General features: G+C 32.9%; 1 protein-coding gene across 1 annotated transcript; it reads left to right on the top strand.

Moving 5' to 3' along the window:
* Window positions 1-883: 883 nt before the first annotated feature.
* Window positions 884-21,160, top strand: LOC143235423 (vesicular inhibitory amino acid transporter-like). Its single transcript, XM_076473572.1, has 2 exons — window positions 884-2,402; window positions 16,284-21,160. The coding sequence occupies exons 1-2, from the start codon at window positions 2,067-2,069 to the stop codon at window positions 17,475-17,477; spliced, it is 1,530 nt and encodes a 509-aa protein (XP_076329687.1). The 5' UTR covers window positions 884-2,066; the 3' UTR covers window positions 17,478-21,160.
* Window positions 21,161-21,862: the final 702 nt, after the last annotated feature.

The raw sequence follows: 21,862 nt of genomic DNA, 5'->3' as shown, positions 1-21,862 counted from the left end.
TCCTTAATTTAGCAGTGTAAGACTAGAAGGAAAGCAGCTAGTCATCACCACCCACCGCCAACTCTTGGACTACTCTTTTACCAACGAATAATGGGATTGACCGTCACATTGTAAACAAACATTAGAATTATTATGTCACTTATATTAAAGACATACTAGTATTAACTAATCACTGTCACTAAACAACCATTGCATTAATTAACAGTCATTTACATTAATTAAATAAACATTAGTATTATCTAACACTCGTTTTTGTTTATCATTAATCTTCGCTAAGCAAACGCCGTTATTAATTAAACAGCCACTCTCTCTAACCAAATAACATTATTAACTAAACAGCCAATCCTTTTAATGAGACAACATTATTAATTAAGCTATCAGAAAAAATTGCCATCAGCGATTATTAATTAAACAACTATTCTTTTTAATTTGACAAGATTTGCTATAACTAAGCAGATAATTTCCTTAATTAAAGGAAAAATGACATTAGTTATACGAAAACAAACAATAAATTGATTAATTCTGGGTCTCATTAGTAAATGCATACACTAAAAGAAAATATTTTTTCATTTACTTAGAAAGTTTCAAACTAAGAAAGCATTGCAAATGATACAATGTAATTGGAATACATACCAACACCAAGGATGTCTTCTGTTTTTTGTTTTCAGTGTTGCTTCAGCAGACATTCGTTTAGCTTAGAACAGAATTAGATAAGGAAATGCTGCACGCTCTTGCAGATGTACAGAACCTATGCTTTATAAAACATTCGAGTTGTATGTAACCTACGCTGTATTTCTGGAAGCTTTTTCCTTTCATACGTGAGCGCATGCGCCATTATCCAAACCTGCCAAATGCACAGCAGTCTGTGTTGTTCTCTCGCACGCATCTCTGGTGGTGCAGCCCTATCTGCAGACTCTCCAAGCTCTAGGTGGGCTGTTACACCGCAAAGACCCGGATGCGTTGGAACAAGTCGTCAGATGCAAGAAGAAACGATAGAAGACGAGAAACAGAAAGTAGACAGGCCCTAGGGGCAATCACAATTAAATGTTAAGGGTGATAAGATTATAGAAACTTTGACGACTGAGACCAAACATTTCTGATACGTTAGAAGAAGAGTGAACAGGCTGTTTGCATATCCACAGGTGTATCAACCGAAACCGAAGAACAAAAGCCGTCTTGTTAGTATTTCTTTTGAGTTAAACGACTTTCCAGGCTAATGTTTAAAGTACTGATGAATTTATGATTGCTTTTAATATTTCATTTAATAGTATTTTTGCAAATTTCTCAGGAGCTGATCGAGAGAAAAATAAATCTGCTGTCAATCTCCCGACGCTAGCATCTTTACGAGTTGCATTTTATCCGCCATTTTGGATTTTCAACAACGTCAGTGCCAGCGAAACTTATAATATAATATAAAGATCTACGGTAGTGTAAGCCTTTTATAGTATCCTCATAAATATTTTCGGAAGGAAACTTCAAAGTGCTTGGGTTTTATAAAACTACAAAAACCTTATCAGGAAAGCTTCGCAATATCTTAAAATTTCCTCGATTGGGTTGGGTATCTTACACTATTTATAACAATGTTTTATTTTGATGAAACTGCAATGCTGTGGCGTGTGTAGTAAGCTTCTTAATATGAGATAGATAATACTACATATTAAACTTCAAACATATTTTTAATGTAAATATTCCTTTGAAAGGTATAGTATATAAAATATTATTTTATCCTGAATACAATAATAGAAACTATAGATACTTTCCAAGTTCATATTACATAGATTACTTTTGTACGTAATAGAGACTGATTAACTGAGGACTGTGTTTTACTCGAGTTCCGGTCCTGCTTATAATTGTGATAATTATTTTAATCATTATTTTCTCAACGTTTATTGCGGAAACGAGAAAGAGAAGCGAACCACTGGCACAAAAGTAGCCTAAAACTCTCTCACCGTGGAAAACGTAGAACATCTTGTTTGAAGCAGAGGAGAGTCTGAAACTTTATTTAGACAACTTTGTAAACTTCTTGTTTGTTAGAAATATTTCAAAAGTTTCTTCCCGTTACCAAAATGTCTTGGTACTTGTATCGTTTTGTGGACACTTTGAAATCGGTTAAATCGTACTTACCGGACTCATGTTGGAACGATGAAGAACAGGAGACTGTGCACTTTGCGAAACACGGTCACGGCCGAGACGACACAGAGCTCCACTCTTTCCGAGAAGAAGACGGGGACCGCCGCAGTAGCGATAGCTTCGATGAAAACAACGGAGAGCGGCAGGGTGGTAACTCTAAATTGAACGGTAGTGTTCCTGGTACGAACGTAGGAGGTGAAGGAGAATTTGGAGGCCGAGAAAGTCAAATTTCTGAATGGCAAGCGGGCTGGAATGTTACCAATGCTATACAGGTAGGTTTTCTTAAACAGGTTGTACCTGTCAATTTACTGTCTAAGAAAACCTCTTCTTCAATGAGAAATTATGTGTTTGCGAATTCAATGGATGTATTTGTCTGAATAATATAAGCTAAGACTCATAATTATTCAGTGATAAAACTATATATATGTGTCATTATACATCTAGTAAACCCACAAAACAGAAATAGCCTTACAATTAGCCCTACAACATCCTAGTGATAAAAGGACCCAAGCAGTGTGAGTAAAAATAAGACAAATTCTTGGATCAATACAAAGATAAATATATATATATATTTTGGAATGTAGGCTTTTGAAGATTATATAAACTATTGAAACGAAATTTCCACCCTACAATTATTAAATACTAAAATAGCCAATTTAGGGAAAGAATTTGAAAACAAATGTTACCATAAACCTATAGGTAAACTATAACACAATGTTTCGCTTCCAGATGGATATCTAAAATAAAACCCAACTCCTTTATTTTTTCTCAAAATAATCTTTATTAAACCTGTTTCGTAGTATAACAGATCAGTTTTCTAATATACAGACTTCTTTCGAATACTTTCAATCTTTCTTTAAGTTGTCTACAGTTAGCGCAGCTGTAAGCCCGCGGGTTTTTAATAGTAGAAACAAGTTTTCGATACCAGCTGTTGGCGTTTCGATATCAGCTGTTGGCAGAGTACATGTAACTCATTGTGTTGCTATATGATAATACTACAAACAAATTTCTTAAAGTTATTCAGAATGTTGTATTGAAGCTGATACGAAACTAATATAGTAAACAACACGTTGAAAAATGACTATATTTTGTTATGCATGTACCTGTATATAATATACAGTTATATAAATATGATGAAATTACATAAGACGTTTTATAACTTATAAAAACCTGCATTACAATTATTATAGTTCAAGATATCAGTTATAAAGTTATCAGTGAGTCACAACCGCGAAGATTTTAAAAGGGTTTTAGGGTTAAAACAGCAATAATAACGAAGACATGTTGTTTAATGCATTAAGTCATATTTTGACAATTCTTCAGTCACCACGAAAGTTTTAAAGCATCTAGCTTTAGTTCGTAACCTTGGTGACCACTAACACATTCGTGAAAGAACCTAGTTTAAACTCTAATCTTATCGTGATTAGAATCACATTTCCCAAAATGTTAGATTTCAGTATCAAACAATTCAGTTTTTGAAAAATTAGGCTTCAAGTTTAAGACTTTGGTGGCTAAAAGAAAACTTTTAAAACAGGTAAATTATAGTTTTAAGGGTTTGGTGGCCGAAATGTCACATTTTTAAAAATTTCAGATACGAGTTTAGAAGTCTGGGGGTTAGAATACCTTTTGAAGGAACTTTAATTTTGAAACCTCATAATCAGGATGATAGAGATTTTAATGGTTAGAATGAGATTTTGGAATAAAGTTTCAGTTTATAAAAGCTCGGTTACCAAATATTCTGATGACACTTTTAAAAGAGTGTTGGACTCCAGCTAGAAACGTTGGTGATTAGAATGAAACTTTTGAAGATGAAGTTTAACATTTTTGGGACCACAATGCCGATTTTGAAAAAACTCACATTCAAGTTTAAAACTTTCTGTGGATAAAATGAGACTTTTAAAGAAGTTTGACTTTGGCTTAATAACCGAAATGATAGACTTTAATGATATTTTTATAAGGCTTCAAGGTTTGCAGATTCGTACATTCTATAAATATGTTATTAACTTATATACTCTTTCAGAGTCCATAACACTGGTAGGAAACAAAGAATGACACTATTTTTCTAGCCACAAACTTTCCTCACATTTACAAAATATTTTGTTTGTCATTTCTCCAAAATACAGAATAGTAATTAACAGCTTACAAATGTTGTCCATTCAGAAAAGTTCAGTCTGGTTCTTCTTTAAGTAGAATCTACGACACTAAAAAGAATGAATTAAGTTTAAGCCTCATTTGACATAATGTGTATATACTAATTTCAGTCACTTGTATGTATTTTATCCAAAATGTACTTTTGTCTACTTTGGTTGTCGATAACTAGTTTAACCAAAGTGGGTCTGTATTCAGATTTGTTAATTTCAAGTACTATAACTAATCTGACCCGGTATGGCCAGGTGGGTTAAGGCGATCGACTCGTAATCTGAGGGTCGCGGGTTCGAATTTCGTTCGCACCAAATATGCTTGCCCTTTCAGCCGTGGGGCCATTATAATGTGACGGTCAATCCCACTATTCGTTGGTAAAAGAGTAGCCCAAGAGTTAGCGGTGAATGGTTATGACTAGCTACCTTCCTTCTAGTCTTACACTGCTAAATCAGGGACGGCAAGCACAGATAGCCGTCGAATAGCTTTGTGCGAAATTCAAAAAATAAACTATAACTAATACTGGTCTTAGTTAGTGCTAATCGTTTGTAGCTATCTTTACGAAAGTAAATATTTACAACTAATTTAAGACATTTGTTAAATTTCATTTGTTTGTATCTAAACAAACTTACTGGCTTATATATCTTGCATCATTCAGTAGCGAGAAATCATAGGAGAAAAATAAATATGGTGCAATTTTTTATGTTAGAACATATGAAAGCGATTCTTCGGCATTCTGAATTACAAAAATACATTTTTGAAAGCGAACTATATCTTGTTCTTTGATGCTACAGTGGTACACGAAACTATAACTACACTTTGGGCGTGATTTTTCGCTGTTTCTAAATTTTCTTATAAATTAAAACAAAACAGAGAATAATTAAAACGAATGAAATATATCCTAATAATTAGATTCGTTGTTTTCGTTCAACGAATATACTGATGCTACGTTACGATACGTATCTAGACGTTTCATCAACTGCTTCTTACGTAGTTTAACAGTCTTGTCTGTAATTTATTATCTATATTACTGACATTGTCTTATTCAAGTACTTTATAGAATTCTTAGGTTTGATAAACTAAATAGCAGCTGGCAAGAGAGGTAAAATAAACAACTATAGGTATTTACTTTGTTTTTGTTAATTTGTTAAGTTAATTTGTATTTAATGTTTTTGATAAAAGAAATGAAGACAACGTGTAGCACTCAACACTCATCTTCATGTATTCAGTCATCAATTTTTAACAAAAATACTTTATCAAAAACTCTGTTTTTTTTTGCACAAAAGTCTTGTGATGTTTACCGAAAGCTTGCTAAATTTAGTGAAGATACACAAGTCTTATCAGACTTCGTATCAGACGCTGTATCGATACAGTCGTATCCCGGCTTCACAAACTGTATCAACACACCTATAATGTTAATTATAACGTCAAGGTTAAGTTGAAAAAACGAATATATAATGAACATTTTCCGACGTATTTACTCTTACTAAGTTTCGAGGTTAGAAACATAATTCGGCGATTGTGTTTGTGTTTTTCGGTAATCATGCAACAATGACCAAATTTACTGTGTAAACTTCAAACATAAGTGGAAGAGTTTAGTTCTCTAACCATTGTATAACCAACCCCTGTAAAAACCCTTTCCCTGCTTAACAGTTTGGCTTGGCAAAAAAATAGATAGATAAGTCGAGTTGTTAAAGTTTACGCGTTACGAATTTTTAAACAACTTACTTAAATTGTGTGCCGTCATCAAACTTTACAGTATATCAGCTACAATATAATCATTTAGTCGAACGAATGGAATACGAAAATCTCTCAGTGAAAGTGTAGTTGTGAGGATAATAAAATTATGATAGCAGACTGATAGACTAGAGGAAAGACAGCTACCCAACACCGTCTACACGTGGATTGCTAAAGAAATAGTGGAATTCTACTTATGAGGACCTCACGGTTACAAAGTACGAAACGTAATTTTTTTCTGTGGTAACGGGACACAAATATTGGGCTCGCAGATCCATAGTCCGGCATGCTAAACACGCTCGGCCATTACTGGTCGATAATTTTGTTTCATATGGTACATAATAAGTTACAAATTAGTTTAACAATTATTAAAATACTGATACTTCGATTTGGCATTTTATTTTTATGTCATCGTCACAACAATGGCAGAGCAGAGAATGTCTTAACAGTAAGAAGTGCGTTTATAACTTCAAGCGAAACGTTTGTGAATAAATAGTCAGTCCGTGGCTCCCTATAATGGTTACCAAGTCTGTGTGCTGGATTACCTTCCCTATGCTGTCCTGTTTCGGTATCTACCAAGTCCGATTTTGATCACTGGTCAACCAATTATTTAATCACTGATCTATGATGTACCATCCATCATGAACTGAATTGGATGAAAATGATGTTTAACAATTTCCATATTAAAAAAACACAATTTAAAATATAATTGAGAACAAAACTATTATGATACTAGATTATCACTCTGCTAGTGCTGAAAATGACGGGATTCGAACCCTCGAAAGAAACACCATAATCACTAACTCGTGCCAAGCTTTTTCAATAAATACATATATTTGTAAGTTAATATTGCTAAAGGAAATGTTTAATACAGTTTTAATTTGCTTCTGAAATACTTAATTGTACCCTAGCTTAATGTCAAGAAACATCAATACAATCACGGTAATATTACACGTTAGTTTCTAATATGTAACAAAATATTACAACGACAGACTAAACAAACTGGGCTTCAGCTATATCAGTAAGTCAAATACCATTCCACAAAATTATTAATTTTCAATTGCAAAGACGCTAAAAACATTTTCTCTTGATTGTTACAGTTAGTATTTGCTTCTGTAAAAATAAATACATTTTTCTTTATCCTGTTGTTCTAATACGATTTTTTTTTATTTTCAACTACAAAATATGACCCAAATATGCAGCTTCTGATGAAGTAAGACATAGTACAACAGCTTTCTTTAATGAAAACTATAATCAGTTGAAATTTCTAAAAAAAAAACAAAGTATATAAAACTGAAGTCCAACAAATAATCAAAATATATTATGAAACAGATAACTTGATGTCAAAGCAAGCCCAGAAAATCACAACAAATCAATTTATGTTAAGGCCAGGCACATAAGACCATCTAAGTTTTCCAAATCAGATGTCAAGTGCTTTAGGCTTACTGCATTCAGAAAGTAGACGTAGATCTAACAGATACCTTGTTTCAGAACTTCAAGAAGCCTCTGTTATTAAAGTTCACCCTTCTACCTTGCGACGCATACTGAGTCAAGATCACTAAAAGGATCCACTGTAGAAAGAAACTATCTGTTTCGGTAAGACAACGGACAAAAAAAACGAGCTTGCAAAAACTCCAAAACATTGGGCAACGTACATGTGGAGAAGAATATGGTCTAATGATGTCAAACTTTGAGATTTTTTAAGACCAAGAAGCGTGTAGATCTATAAATGCCCTCCCAGAGACGCACTTATATGTTAAAAACCGGGTTTCGACACTTGGGGTGGACAAATCGTAGACAGCTTATTATATTGGTTTGTGCTTAATTACAAACAAATCTCTATAATCCAATTGTAATTAATAAAAGAATGCTTAAAACAGCGAAAATACCACCGTCTCTAAAGTAATTACGGTGAAAAATAATGAATAGTTTGACATAATTAAATGACCTCTTGAGACTTAATTAATTATTCTATTCTATAAGAAAATATAAGCTAGTCACAAAAAAAGGATAATGAAGTAAAAACTGTGCGTTGTTTCATTCTTTGTAACATAATAATAAATAAACATAAACAACATGAGGATAAAGTGTAGTGTTACGAAGCAGAATTCTACTCTAATACACTAAAATGAGTATTTAGATAGAACTGAAGTAAACTGAGAAACAAATAAGAAAATCCCTCACAGAACATAGCTTAAGAATTAGCCCTGACACCAATGCACTTTACACTGCCAAAACTTGATATAAAATTTACATGTAAATTAGAAAAACGAATTGTTTTTAACTCTTAATCAGGGTGTTAAAAAGACGGCCATTTAATTACCAAATAAAGTAAAAAGTGCAAATTGAATGCAAAGTGGTTTAAAAATCAAGAACATAATTCCATATGTGATCATTTTTTATTAATTGATTAAGAACCCTGGTTCTAATATAGGTATGAATCCGTCTCTGTTTTCTGTATATTTGAGAAATTGAACTCCCTACCTCTGCCCTATTGTTAATTTTAATTAGGCATAAATTCCGTGTCAAACAGGGCTTGCGGAGGCGAAGACCTCTAGTGACTCATTTTAGATTAATCTGACCGAATGATTAGTGCTTGGACACACACTGTAACGTTAGAGGATTATTTGCCGGTCGTCTGAGCTGTTGGATGATGCATTGCGATGGCACAGAGTCAGTTCCGGACCATCGGAAAAGAGCGAACTTGATAACCAATATATGCTTTCTTTTTTAAGCAACGTAGTTTATCTTGTTCGAAACAGAAAGAACACAGCCTTAAATTTAAAATGAATGTTTGTTTTTCACTAAATATAGCAACGTCGCTCTCCATTTTCTGGTTTTGATAACTTATGTAAACAAAACTGCGAACTCTCCGGATTTGATGATTTCACACTTGTCAGGATAAATCAAACTGATAACGTACTTTTTCTGTAAGTTTTACATACACCGTAATTTTAGAAATTTCCCAATCACACAAGGTCAGTTGATTTTTTTCTGAAGAGGTCAAATACAACACATTATGATATATTTGATTTAAATATAACAGTATCAGCGTTACCGTTTGTAAAACAAATTGTATAAAATATGAAATAGCAAAACAGATGTTAAGAGTATGTAATGGATCATCTGTGTCTCTTCTCATTGTTTGTATCGAAACCCGATTCTAGCGATGCAAATCCGAAGACGTAAAGTTGTGTCACTGGGAGTATTTAAATATAAATAAAGTGAGTAATAGACAGTTACACAAAATAAGCTTATCAATTCAATATCATAGTTAATGATATTCTGCTAACGTTATCGAAAACGACTTAAATTTGCAACCAATAAAGCAACGTAATCAGCTTGTTAAGGTCACAAACTGAAAACTTTCATCATCTCATTGGTGTTTAGATCGTTATAATTAATCGATTTCCCGCTGTAACAACTATCGTTAAAATGTGACATTCCATAAATTGTATATAATTTTTACTTTATTCCCATTGAAACTTTTATGAGCCACAATCATTATAACCATTTAGCATCATCATTTATTCATTTAATTATAATGGAGATCAAGTTAGGCCTATTAGTCAGTTTACATGAAAATTGAGTTTTCGTTGGTCGCGTACCATTACCACAAAAAAAAAAAATATTGCGCTCCGCACTTTGGAGTCGTGGATGCATTATGAGATTGAAGATCAAATCCCATCGCTCAGTCTCACCTGAGTAGCCCAAGAATTAGTTACAGCTAAAATTAGTTAGTCGCTTTACCTATACTCTATCATTAAGGATGGTTATCGCACAACAATTGAAGATTTGTTCTTATTACAGCTGTTTGTTAGCACAAATAACTATCAGTGCTCTACCCACCAAGCATGCGATACAGTGAGCAGATATCCCAATGTGGCTTCGCAAAACACACACAGAAACGCGTAACACTCTGTTGTGATTGGCCGAATTCTACGTTTTTTATTATTCTTGACATGAGTAAAAAACGAAAGAGTTTCCTGTTCATTGTTAATAAATAATACAGAAAATATTAAATCCTTTAAAGTGACAACTAAGACGAGATTCAACACATTGAGGGAGCAACACTTGTATTTTGTATCACATGAATGCTCATGCTCAACTGTTATACAAAACAGTTAATTGAAGTGGTTGACATTATTCTTTATTCTATTAGTTTTAGCCTTATAGGAGCATCATAAATCCCTGGTAACTTTAAATTATTTTAAAACTATAAAAGAAATAAAGCAACCTTGTTATCTATTCAGTTTTATCCATGCAGTGTATTTAAAACTCAAAACATTTATTTTCCCAAGTAAATCATTTTGTCTTAAGATGTACATCGCCTAGACTGATAAACTACGATATATGAGTGAGTAACAGATGTATTATTATATGATAGGAAGATAGAGTCAGCAAAGAGGGACATGAAAATTAACAGCAGTATTTCTTTGATCAAATATGAAATCATGGTACTCTCTTAATTTTATGAAAAATACAACTTGATTGATAAGTTGTTTTGCAATGTTCATGGTCTTTATATATCTTTATTTTATCTTCAGAAGAAACAAAGAGAGAGAAAGACATTTAACCCCTTTCATTTCTTCACAATGCTTTTATCCAGTTCTGAAAGAAGAAGCAAAAAACAAGTTAAACCTAATTAAAATCAATGACATTTTATTATAAAACAATGTTTTGAAACATCCTTAATTACGAACTATATGTACTTGCGCAAAATCCCCGAAAGTGTCATGCTTCAGAAGTAAATAAAACGAAAATTAAGAGTACCGAATATATTTTCATTTCTTGCTTTTAAAGTTCGTGTGTCATGCTGTGTTGTAGCCTACAGAGTGCCTAATTATTCTCGTGATTCATGGCATGCACACATTTTACTAACGTAGTGACAATACAAATTGCAACGCTAAGTATTCCTTAAGTGACGTCATAGTAGTATGTACTGACTAACAAACAGACAATACACTACTGTATAATGTTGAAAGTGGTTAAAACAGGTGACCTCTATAGGCGACCTTCGGCCACATTTCGGGGATATTATTTTTCACAATACAGAAACAACTTAGTTGATTCTTATTTTCTTGTACATTTATTGTTATTTAGCTGTTAAAATATTTAAATTCATTGGTGTCCAACAATTTTAATAGCTAAGATAATATTGGTATTATCTCATATTTTATGTAATCACTGAGACAATTGAAGTTATTATTTGTGTTGCATTTTATATGAGCTAGCATTCTTTAATAAAAACATTCTCTTTTTAATTTTGTCTCAGTTCTAAAGACTAGAGAAAAGAATTGAACCGAAATTAATTCTAAAAAGCTGAAGTCCTATTGAAGAAAAAACAACAGTTTATGACAAATAAATAACGATACAAAATACAGCTGAAGCTCTTGGTTCAAATTACACGATACACAGTCTGCAGTCACGTAGCAACTGCCTTGCAGCGTACAAATCAAGATAATTAGACCAATCAAGAGGGTTTTTGTATGGGGCTGGCTCACGTAATGATGATCAATACAAGGGGGGCAACTGTCGGTGTGTAACAAGGAAAATACCGGTTCGGCTGCTTTTCCGGGACTAGTATACGAGTAGTTCCGTCTCCTAGAAACTACAGAGAAGCTAAATTATATATTGTTGAAATTACATTGCTGATTCTATTTTCAGCCTCAAATTAAATGACAAAGAGATCTGGTTTCACCCCATGACTCTGATTAAGAGGTTGACGAACAAAAGCCAGTACGAAGTCACCGTTAGTAACTGAATATTTTCTGATTTTAGAATAAGAGCATGTGCACTCGTAAAATAATAGTCGAAAATTTGGTTTACTTCATATATTTAATTATTATTCAAAAATAAAAAAAAATACGATTTGATGTCTCGCAGCAAATTAGGCCCGGCATGGCTGGGTGGTTACATACCTTCATATGCATTCTCCTTGTTCGTGGTTAAACAACAACTGCTATCGGAAATGAATCATGACTAGCTTTCTAAAAATATAGTTACCGTTGTGTTGTTTTTAATTTATTTTTATTGTAAGTGTTACTGGAATATGAGCAAACGTTGATGTCTCAGTTTTTGAAATACAGTGTTTATTTTATGAATATGTGTATATCATAATAAGTTCATTAAAGTCAATCTTATAAGCATGATACCCGCGATGGGCACAGCATTGCTAACCCTCTAAGCACCTTTGCATTTAACGACAAATAAACAAACAACAGTTTCTTAAATCAATCAGGGATAAAATACACCCACCCACTCGGGGGAGCGGCATGGTCAGGTGGTTAAGACACTCGACTCGTAATCTGAGGGTCGCGGATTCGAATCCTCGTCACACCGAACATACTCGCTCTTTCAGCCGGGCTAGCGTTATAATGTGACGGTCAATCCCACTATTCGTTTTTAAAAGAGTAGCGCATAGCGCAAGAGTTTGCGGTGGGTGTTAATGACTAGCTGCCTTCCCTCTAGTCTTACGCTGCTAAATTAGAAACAGCTAGCGCAGATAGCCCTCGTGTAGCTTTGCGCGAAATTCAAAACAAACCAAATCAAACTCCTCAGTGGACTCAACAGATAGTCCGATGTAGCTTTGCTACAAGAAAACACAGATAGAATGCGTGTGCCGACTGCTGGCACAAGTAATTCGTAGTACTTCGTTTAAATAAGAAGTGACGTATGTGTGTTTTAAACAGTATATTGTGAGCTTACAAAATAGTAAACCTGCTACAAGTAACGTCATCTTTCTAACGAACAATGTATGTGCAGTGACCCATCCATCCTTATTAATAAGTTTATCAGCTGTGACTTAGTTACAGATGGATTAATAATTCACTATATATTTGTCAGCTATAATTAAGTTAAACATGGATTAACGACATACAACAGATACCGTGAAGTAAGAGATATAATTTGACTAATTTTAAACAGCTGACGTTATCCGGAATTATTTTACGTTCGGTCGATTCCTTGGGCGTGCCAGCTCTAAGTTTACTGATTTATAACATTAATATCCAAGGTTCTATTCTTTGCGATGGCCAGAGTGCAGATAATTTACTGGGTAGTTTTGCTCAAAATCAACAGAAGCAACAGCGTTAAGTCAATATACTAATTAGACAAACCTTAGGTTTCTGTTTCATATTGTTCCTCTTGTGTGGCGTTTAAGACGAGGTCCTGAAAGTGTTATACTTGAAACTTATGTTTCTAGTGGTTGCGGTGATTTTTTTTAAATTGCATTAGACACTTTAAGAACATTTGTTATTACTGTAATATTTGATTATTTATGTTTCGCCTTTATTTTCGTAATATTCATGCCCCCTATGTCTCTTTCTCTCTTTTTTTGTTTTCCTTTATTTACGAAATTGACTTGGTTCATCTATAAACAACAAATTAATCCAAATATTGAGTAAGATTTATAGTAATTGTTGTTGGAATTACAAATTTTGTTCTTTTTTCTTTTCTTAACTTATCGTAGTAGCGTTACAAAAAAAATAGTTTTATAGTGCATATGTATATGTTATTCAATCCAATGTGAAACCTTAAGTAAACATCTTTAAAAAAGTCTCGCTGAGTGGTTAAATGGTAAATATATACATATATAATATGTTCAACATATTATATATGGTAAACATGATTATATTTCTACATATCGTGCTTGTTTAAAAATGTAATAAGTTTAACACTAATGTGTTATGAGAAGTACAGTTCTGACTATACCAGATTACAGCCAACAAAACTGTCGAGAATGAAAGTAATTAGATTTAATTTCTTAAAATACCGATTTAATATTTAATGTTATTACAAACTTTGTGAGGGGTCGTACATTGTGTATGTAATTCAATTGTTATACTAAACTTTTGAAATATTGTTGATGTCACCTTACTCGAAACACAGAAAGTTTTTCTCGTTATGTGTAATATTGTTCTTATTAGAGGACTAGATATTTCTAAATTAGACAAATGCATTGACAAATAATAATAATTTATCTTATCAAACAGTGTTATAAAATAAATGAACTGCCGATATGGACTTTGATTTAAAAAAGAGGTAATTACTCAAAGCTCTGGATACAGCTTTAGTAATCAACAGTTATAGTAATGATTTTGAAGTGAGTTTTCACAGTTTTCTATTGTAACAACAGAGATAGAAAATAATAATTTTGTTTGTCAGTTTGTTTCTGTGCGGACATTTCATTAAAAAGGGATTCAGTTAAAGTTCTAGATGCAACCGTGGTAACGCACGGGGTAACGTAAGTGAATTTATTACAGATTTTATTGTGAAAATAGAGGAGAGAATAAATATTTCGCTTTATAAGTTGGATTCTAAAATAATTGAACCACTGTGTGGACTTTTGATGAAAAAAGAGAATCATTTAAAGTTCTAGATTCAACTGAGGTAAACGATAGTGTAAAGAATTTTTGTACAAACGTTTGACTTATTTTGAATATATTGTTTTGAAACACGTGAACTGTGTATTGTCCGTTCATTATTGAGATTTATCTCCAACAAGTTACAGACACCTACCAAAAGGATCACGCTCCTATACAGAAGCTGAAAACAGTACATAATAACTTACGATATTGATGCAGATTCCTCATATCCACCATGTGAAAAAGTGTCATTCTAAACGTCCCCCACAAAAACCTTAAATGCTACTGAAATTAAAATACTTATCTTGAAATAATGAACTAGCAATTTTTGTTGTCTAAAATTTCAAAATATTTTCAAATCATCTTATTTATTAGTGTTGCCTACCATGTTTCTGCTCATCAAAACAAAAATAATACGATTTTCAAAATATTATTAGATGGTTTAATATTTTATTAATATTCGTGATAGCATGAATAGTACTTGGATATATTTGATATAAAGCATATTTAAGACAATGTTATGAATTGTTGTTATATTTCTGTTTACAAAAGCACAAGAGGTTGGTTGGTGTAACCGAGTAGTTAGCGTAAAGAAAAAGTCCTCTAAAGTTGACTGAACACATTCGCTCCGAAATTTTGGTTGTGGGGCCGTTATAACAAAGGTGACGGATTCTGTTGAGGTTGACTTATCTTTGGTCAGAATATCTAACTTAGATATGGCTATGTCTGAGCTTTTAAGATCTTTGACATTATCATTTAATTAACGTTTTACAGAAGGTTTCGTTCAGATGGAGCATAGGAAATATTCCACATCACGAAAAATGACAAGTTATTTGTAATAAAATATTTGACAAATATTACTATATGTTGTTGTTGTAATGTTTTGTGTTTATCAAAGTAAAAGTATACCACGGTAGTTGACATTAAATATATTTTAGTTATTATCTGTTGGTATTATTATATTTCTGTTCACCAAGTCATATAAAATAGTAGTGTACTGGCTGTAAAATATTTCAGAAATATTTTTATGTATTGACGTTATCATATTTCTCTCAACCAAAGCTCCGGTAATAATTTAACATATAAGATATTTTACAAATATTATTGAGTATTCCTATTATTTCTGCCAAAGCTTGAACAATACTATGTACTTAGTATCATACATGATAAAATGTTGTACGGTATTGATGAGAGACCCAAGTTTAAAAAACAGGAGAGGCAAAAGATTCCCACAAGAAAATTAGAATAATCTGACAATAAAATACAATTTTTATGTTTTAACGTGAAGTAAATGAAGGATCTAATATTATGCAATTATTGTTATATGTGCGTGTTTTCTTATAGCAAAGCCACATCGGGCTGTCTGTTGAGCCCACCGAGGAGATTCGAACCCTGATTTTAGCGTTGTATTATTGTTATGTACTGTCGTTACTGTGTTCTTTTTATAATTTATAATTTAATATTAGGGTATTTAACATATAATATTTTAAAATGACAAGTGAAATATTATATTTCTGTTTACCAAAGCATGGAGAATGCTACTTTAAGCGTATAGATATTCTGAAAATAATTCTATGCACTAATATCATCATGTTTCTTTCCTTCCTATCAGAGCAAAAAGAATTCGGGCTTTTATTGAAAAATGTCACAAATCATTGTTACGTATTATAGATATCGCATTATAGTATATCCCAGCATAAGAAATAGCACGATATTTGAAACAGAACAATTTATGTGTTTAACCATATATGTACTGAATCATAATTAAATGGATTATTTATTCGACTAATATAATTATCGACATTTCCCAATATTTCTTTGTATTTTAATATTCGATCAATAGAATTTCGATGTTTCTTTGTGAGTGTATGGGGTTCACTTTATTCATTTAATTCTCTTGTTTCTCTCTAGGGAATGTTTATCGTCAGTCTGCCATACGCTTGTCTTCATGGTGGCTACTGGGGCATCTTTGCTCTTGTGTTTGTAGCGTATATTTGTTGCCACACAGGTAAGATTCTAGTAGCTTGTCTGTATGAGCCAAATGAAAGTGGAGAGACAGTCCGAGTTCGCGACAGCTACGTGGCCATCGCTCAGAGCTGCCTGGGGGACAAATGGGGCGGGAAGATAGTCAACACGGCCCAGATCATCGAATTACTGATGACTTGTATCCTGTACGTGGTTCTTTGTGGTGACTTGATGATAGGCAGTTTCCCAGATGGACCAGTTGATCAGCGTTCCTGGATGATGATTGCTACCATGTTTCTCTTACCTTGTGCTTTCCTGCAAAACCTGCGATCAGTCTCGTGGCTCAGCTTCTGGTGCACCGTTGCCCATATTCTCATTAATATCATTGTCATGGGCTACTGCTTTACCAGAGCCTCCTACTGGGCTTTTAGTAAGGTGCCCCTGAGAATCGAGATCCATTACTTTCCAATCAGCTTGGGAATTGTAGTATTTAGTTATACTTCTCAGATTTTCTTGCCGACCCTGGAGGGTAACATGCGTGATCCTTCTCGTTTCCACTGCATGCTAAATTGGAGTCATCTGGCTGCAGCAATATTCAAGGGCTTGTTTGCCTACGTTGGATTTCTGACATGGGCTGAACAGACACAGGAAGTTATCACTAATAATCTTCCAACCAAAGCTTTTAAGGTCATAGTTAACTTGACCCTGGTCATCAAGGCTATGTTTTCGTATCCTTTGCCCTACTACGCAGCAGCTAATTTAATTGAGATTGCTTTCTTTCAAGGAAAACCAACAACAAAGTTTCCTTCATGCTTTGCAACAGATAAAGAGTTACGAGTGTGGGCTGTAGCTCTTCGTGTGCTTCTTGTAATCTTCACTATGTTGATGGCCATTTCGATTCCTCATTTTGCCATCCTGATGGGTCTAATAGGTAGTTTCACAGGCACCATGTTGTCTTTTGTCTGGCCATGTTATTTCCACATGAAATTGAAGTGGAATGAATTACCTTGGTATACAATCAGTTGGGAAGTCTTCATTATTTCCATAGGATCATTTTGTGGTGTTATTGGAATATACTATTCTTTTTCGGCTCTCGTCCAGGCTTATCATCTTCCTCTACCCCATGGGGAAACACCATAAAGATGATATACATATATCTATATAATAACAGATAAATTCTCTTTTGAGAATCCATATATATTACCTTTGTGTAGTCTAACAACCAAGTTGAATTGCTTATTTTCAACTTGATAGCCTTTTGTGTCGTACTAATTGGTTTATTTGATCTTGATGTTTTACCATGTTTGTTCAGTGACGTCTTTAAAAAAGATCACTCTTTTCCTCTAATATAAAGAACACTTAAAGAACTCCACTTACTTTTGTCCATTTTCTAGATGGAAGAAGCTATGTCTGCTTCATGGTTACCACAAAATATAGAAAACAGTAGGCTAATCTAAAAGACACATTTGACTCAAACTCTTAATGAAAGTAGTACTAACCTAATAAAGCATATAAACATGTTGTTGGCGTCCTTATAGCATTTTATCAAACTTCTTGTGTTGTTATGATGGTGTTGAAATTTCCTTCGACAAGAGTAAAAGCAGATTGTATCTTACTGAAAGACGCGAGAAAACCTGGAGAGACATGCTTTGCACGAGATTCGTGCCCGGACACTTCTCAACGTACATGTTATGTCTAGAAAACAAACGACTTTCAAAGAGATCATTGAACAACCTATAAAATGTGGAGTGAAGAAAATGGTGGATTGTACGTACTCTTTTATTTGTCATTGTATTGTAGTTTATCTGTCAAGCATGCTTTGTATAAGATGTTAGGCCCATATTAGGAGTAAGTCCGGCGATTTTAAAAAAACTGGTTGCTATAACACAGAAAAAAGAAAGTTGTAACTTGAAACGACTAAAAATCTAGTAAGACGAGAAAACTAAAGTGAATAAGAAAATAAGTTGGTGAGTTTCGTATAATAATATATTCTGTAATTGATGAGTTGCTAATGGAAGGAAATCTAATGATCAGTGTAATGTGTATATTAGCAGTAGTAACAGTAATTTCTCTAAGATAAGTTTTGTTACAGATGTCAATATACGTATATATATCGAAATACAATAACTTTGAAAACACTCCAATAAAGTACTTAATTTAAAAGACGTAAAAAACTAAGTTCGTAATGAAAGATTTCAGAAGTGTTTAATTAATTCCTGACGTCACAAACTCGCGCGATTTTGTTTCCTTTATGTATGTGTGTTGCGTGAGTGTCTGTGCATGTGATCAGTATATCCATGAACTATTTCGATTCACTCGAATCAAACCTTCATTAAGCTAAAAGCAGCTTGCGATAGTTATTGACGTCGGTGATCAAGATGTTTATGAGCGAAAACAAGCAACGCTTTGTTCACAAGCTTTTGATAAATACTTAATCGTGAAAGGGTAAACACGTCATGTTTCGGAAAAACGGTAGGCTTAAGATAAAAACTACCTTTCTAACCGTAACCAAGCTTGGTGAATTAGAACTTCTTTAACCTTTCACGAATGATCTAACTTGGCATATTAGAATCTTAGATCTGCTTTTTAAATTTAAGTCTATCGAAGTTTCTGGTAGGATGAGAGCTCTGTAGCATAGACTAATCAAGGGATAGTTTAAATGTAAAAATTTGAGACAGAAATCTCACCTCAAGGTGCATTATTAATGAGACCAAGCTCACCTCATTTACGTCTTCCATATGCTTAGTCTTCCAGTTAAAATAAATCTATATATCTTTGATGTTTTATGTGTATTTGTAATGTTTCTATTGAAATCTTTTAGTACTGACATTTAAAAAATGGATCATGCACAGTGAAATCATTGTTGGTCCAAGTTTTTGATTTTTTGTAGCCACTGTTAGTATGCCAAAGAAAATATTGTTACATGGTGATCACTGAGTATTGTTTCTACAAGGTATACGTTGATTAAAAGAAAAGTACTAAACTAAAGTTTACAATGTAACATATACGGTAGGTGACATGTAAAAATGAGACATTAACTTTTATTTTAGCATTTAAGGAACAAAATTAGGATAAAATCACTTTATTAAAGTAATATTAAAATGCGTAATGGTACAAAATGAATGGTATTTTCAATTTAGAAATTTACCAGATAATTGCAGTTTATGACAATTATTGGGCAGCAAATATTTATGATGTCTAATCATTCATTACTCCTCCAATAAGCCAAATACTGCGCAGTTTCTTCATGCATTGTACTTATTAAAAACTTTACACCACACAAATATTAATTGATTTAAAATTGGCCTGAACAGTTATAACATCTAGAATAATCGTACATTCCTATCACCGTTTCTTTTCTTGGAAAGGAAATTACCCCCTACAAATTGTGTGCTTATTGTAAGTTGAATTAATTCATCTGTCCAAAGGAAGTTGATCTGAATAGCTAGCTGTCTGCTTATAAACCGAGGTATGTAAAAAGGCGGTTCTTCACGTATAAGCAATAGTGTCTGAAATAATAAGTGGACCACTCTTAGCAGACGAAGAAATGATACAGTCTGATGACAAACATTTTTCATAATTGGTTAATGGCTACTGATAGAGTTTACAAGTAAAATACTTGGGTGATCGTCAAATTCTTGAACTATAAAGTAGATTAATACATATTTCATAAACAGCGCTCCTTATATAAGACTATAATTGATGTCACTTGAGAATTATCAATAGGTATCTAAGTTAAGATTTTAAAAATCGTATACACCTATCTCTAGGACGCTGCTAATTTTTCGAAATAAAATACCTATCAAGAGTTTAAAATGGCTTCTGTTATCGGCATTCCTTAGTTTCTATTTTCACTCAACTGATGTAGAAGCCATCACAACAAACACCTCAAATTATATTTTCAACCAGCGCTACAAAATCTTGCTAAGACATTTAGCATAACAATCTAATTTGACACTCAAAAACCAGTGTTTCTGATACTAGACTGCTGCTGAGATCTTGTAACAGCTGCGACAGTGGACATTTTAAACTGACGCTTTAGAACCAATACTTCCGATATTGGTCTACAATTTATATCGTACAATAATAATCAGAATGGATATCTAAACTGACACTACCAAAACTGCCATGCAAACAGACATTACAAAACCATAAGTGAGAATATTCTACACTTAGCAAATGTTAAATTAGGTTATGTTTTTAGATAACAATCCAGATCCATGCTAGGAATTAACTTAATCCAACTTTTTATTTTATTTATCTTTCACCATTTTATTCTTTCTGCTTATATTATAAATCTCCAAACACGTGTGGCTTCATTTGCGTTTTATTTGCAACTCGTTTAATGTTAAAGAAAGATTAAAGCCTACAACACGTTGTATGAAATGTATTTTGTGAATATGTGGGAAAAAGATATAATAATTCAAATATTTTGTTTTAAAAGAACCTGCAAATTAAAATATATATATATATAATCAAAATTACATTGGCACAACTTTATTTGTTGTGTTAATTATATAAAAGAAAAGATCTAAACACTGTTTAAACAAAACAACAGAACTAAACACTGTTTAAACAAAACAACAGAACTAAACACTGTTTAAACAAAACAGCAGAACTAAACAGCGCTGAAACAAAACCGTAGAACTAAACAGTGCTTAAACAAAACAGCAGAACTAAACAGCGCTGAAACAAAACCGTAGAACTAAACAGTGCTTAAACAAAACCGTAGAACTAAACAGTGTTTAAACAAAACAGCAGAACTAAACAGCGCTGAAACAAAACCGTAGAACTAAACAGTGCTTAAACAAAACCGAAGAACTAAACAACTGAAACAATGCAGAAAAACAATGCTGAAACAAAACAGAGAACTACACAATGCTTAAAAAGAAAAAAAACAACAGACCTAGACAGTAATTAAATAAAAGTTCGAAAAAATAGTATATAAAGAAAATACTTGAATTTTTGAAGGATGCAAATATTAGTTTCATATGAAAATCAACATTTGTCATGTAACAAAAAATGTGTCAAAGTTAGCAATGTATTTTAACTGAAATGTACTGATAATTCAAAAACCTATGTCTTCCATTTTTTATAAACATTTTTAATGACGTGTATTATTGTTACTGTTTTCTAAAAGAAAATAATACGAAAGGTTTTCAACAGAAAAATAAAATGTTCGCCTACGAATACAGTAACTTGGCATCATCAGAGACATATCTTCCTTGGAATATCTTGGAAACTTGAAAAACTTTGTCTTCCATTTCTTATAAATATTTTTAACGTTCCACATTGTTGATATACTCATTTAAAGGAAACTAATGACAAAAGCTTCCAACGAAGAGATGAAACGTTCACATAAGCATATAACCGTTATGCATCATTAGAAATGTACTGAACCACCATATTATGCTATATGATAGGATTCAGAAATCAATACAGAAATTAGTACAGAACAATTGGTTTTCTTTGCTCTGTTGAATGTTATTTCTAGCTTGTTTGAAAGCAAACACAATACTCAGTTT

This window comes from Tachypleus tridentatus, chromosome 12, assembly GCF_004210375.1.
Source record: "Tachypleus tridentatus isolate NWPU-2018 chromosome 12, ASM421037v1, whole genome shotgun sequence".
Classification (NCBI taxonomy): Eukaryota; Metazoa; Arthropoda; class Merostomata; order Xiphosura; family Limulidae; genus Tachypleus; species Tachypleus tridentatus.
The sequence above is the reverse complement of the archived record's forward strand: the minus strand, read 5'-3'. Positions and strand labels throughout refer to the sequence as shown.

What these genes read in the sequence shown, in the direction of transcription:
- LOC143235423 (XM_076473572.1), top strand. Translation starts at nt 2,067, where the DNA reads ATGTCTTGGTACTTGTATCGTTTTGTGGACACTTTGAAATCGGTTAAA. An exon ending in ATGTTACCAATGCTATACAG is followed by an intron (nt 2,403 to 16,283) that starts GTAGGTTTTCTT and finishes GTTTCTCTCTAG; the next exon opens with GGAATGTTTATCGTCAGTCT.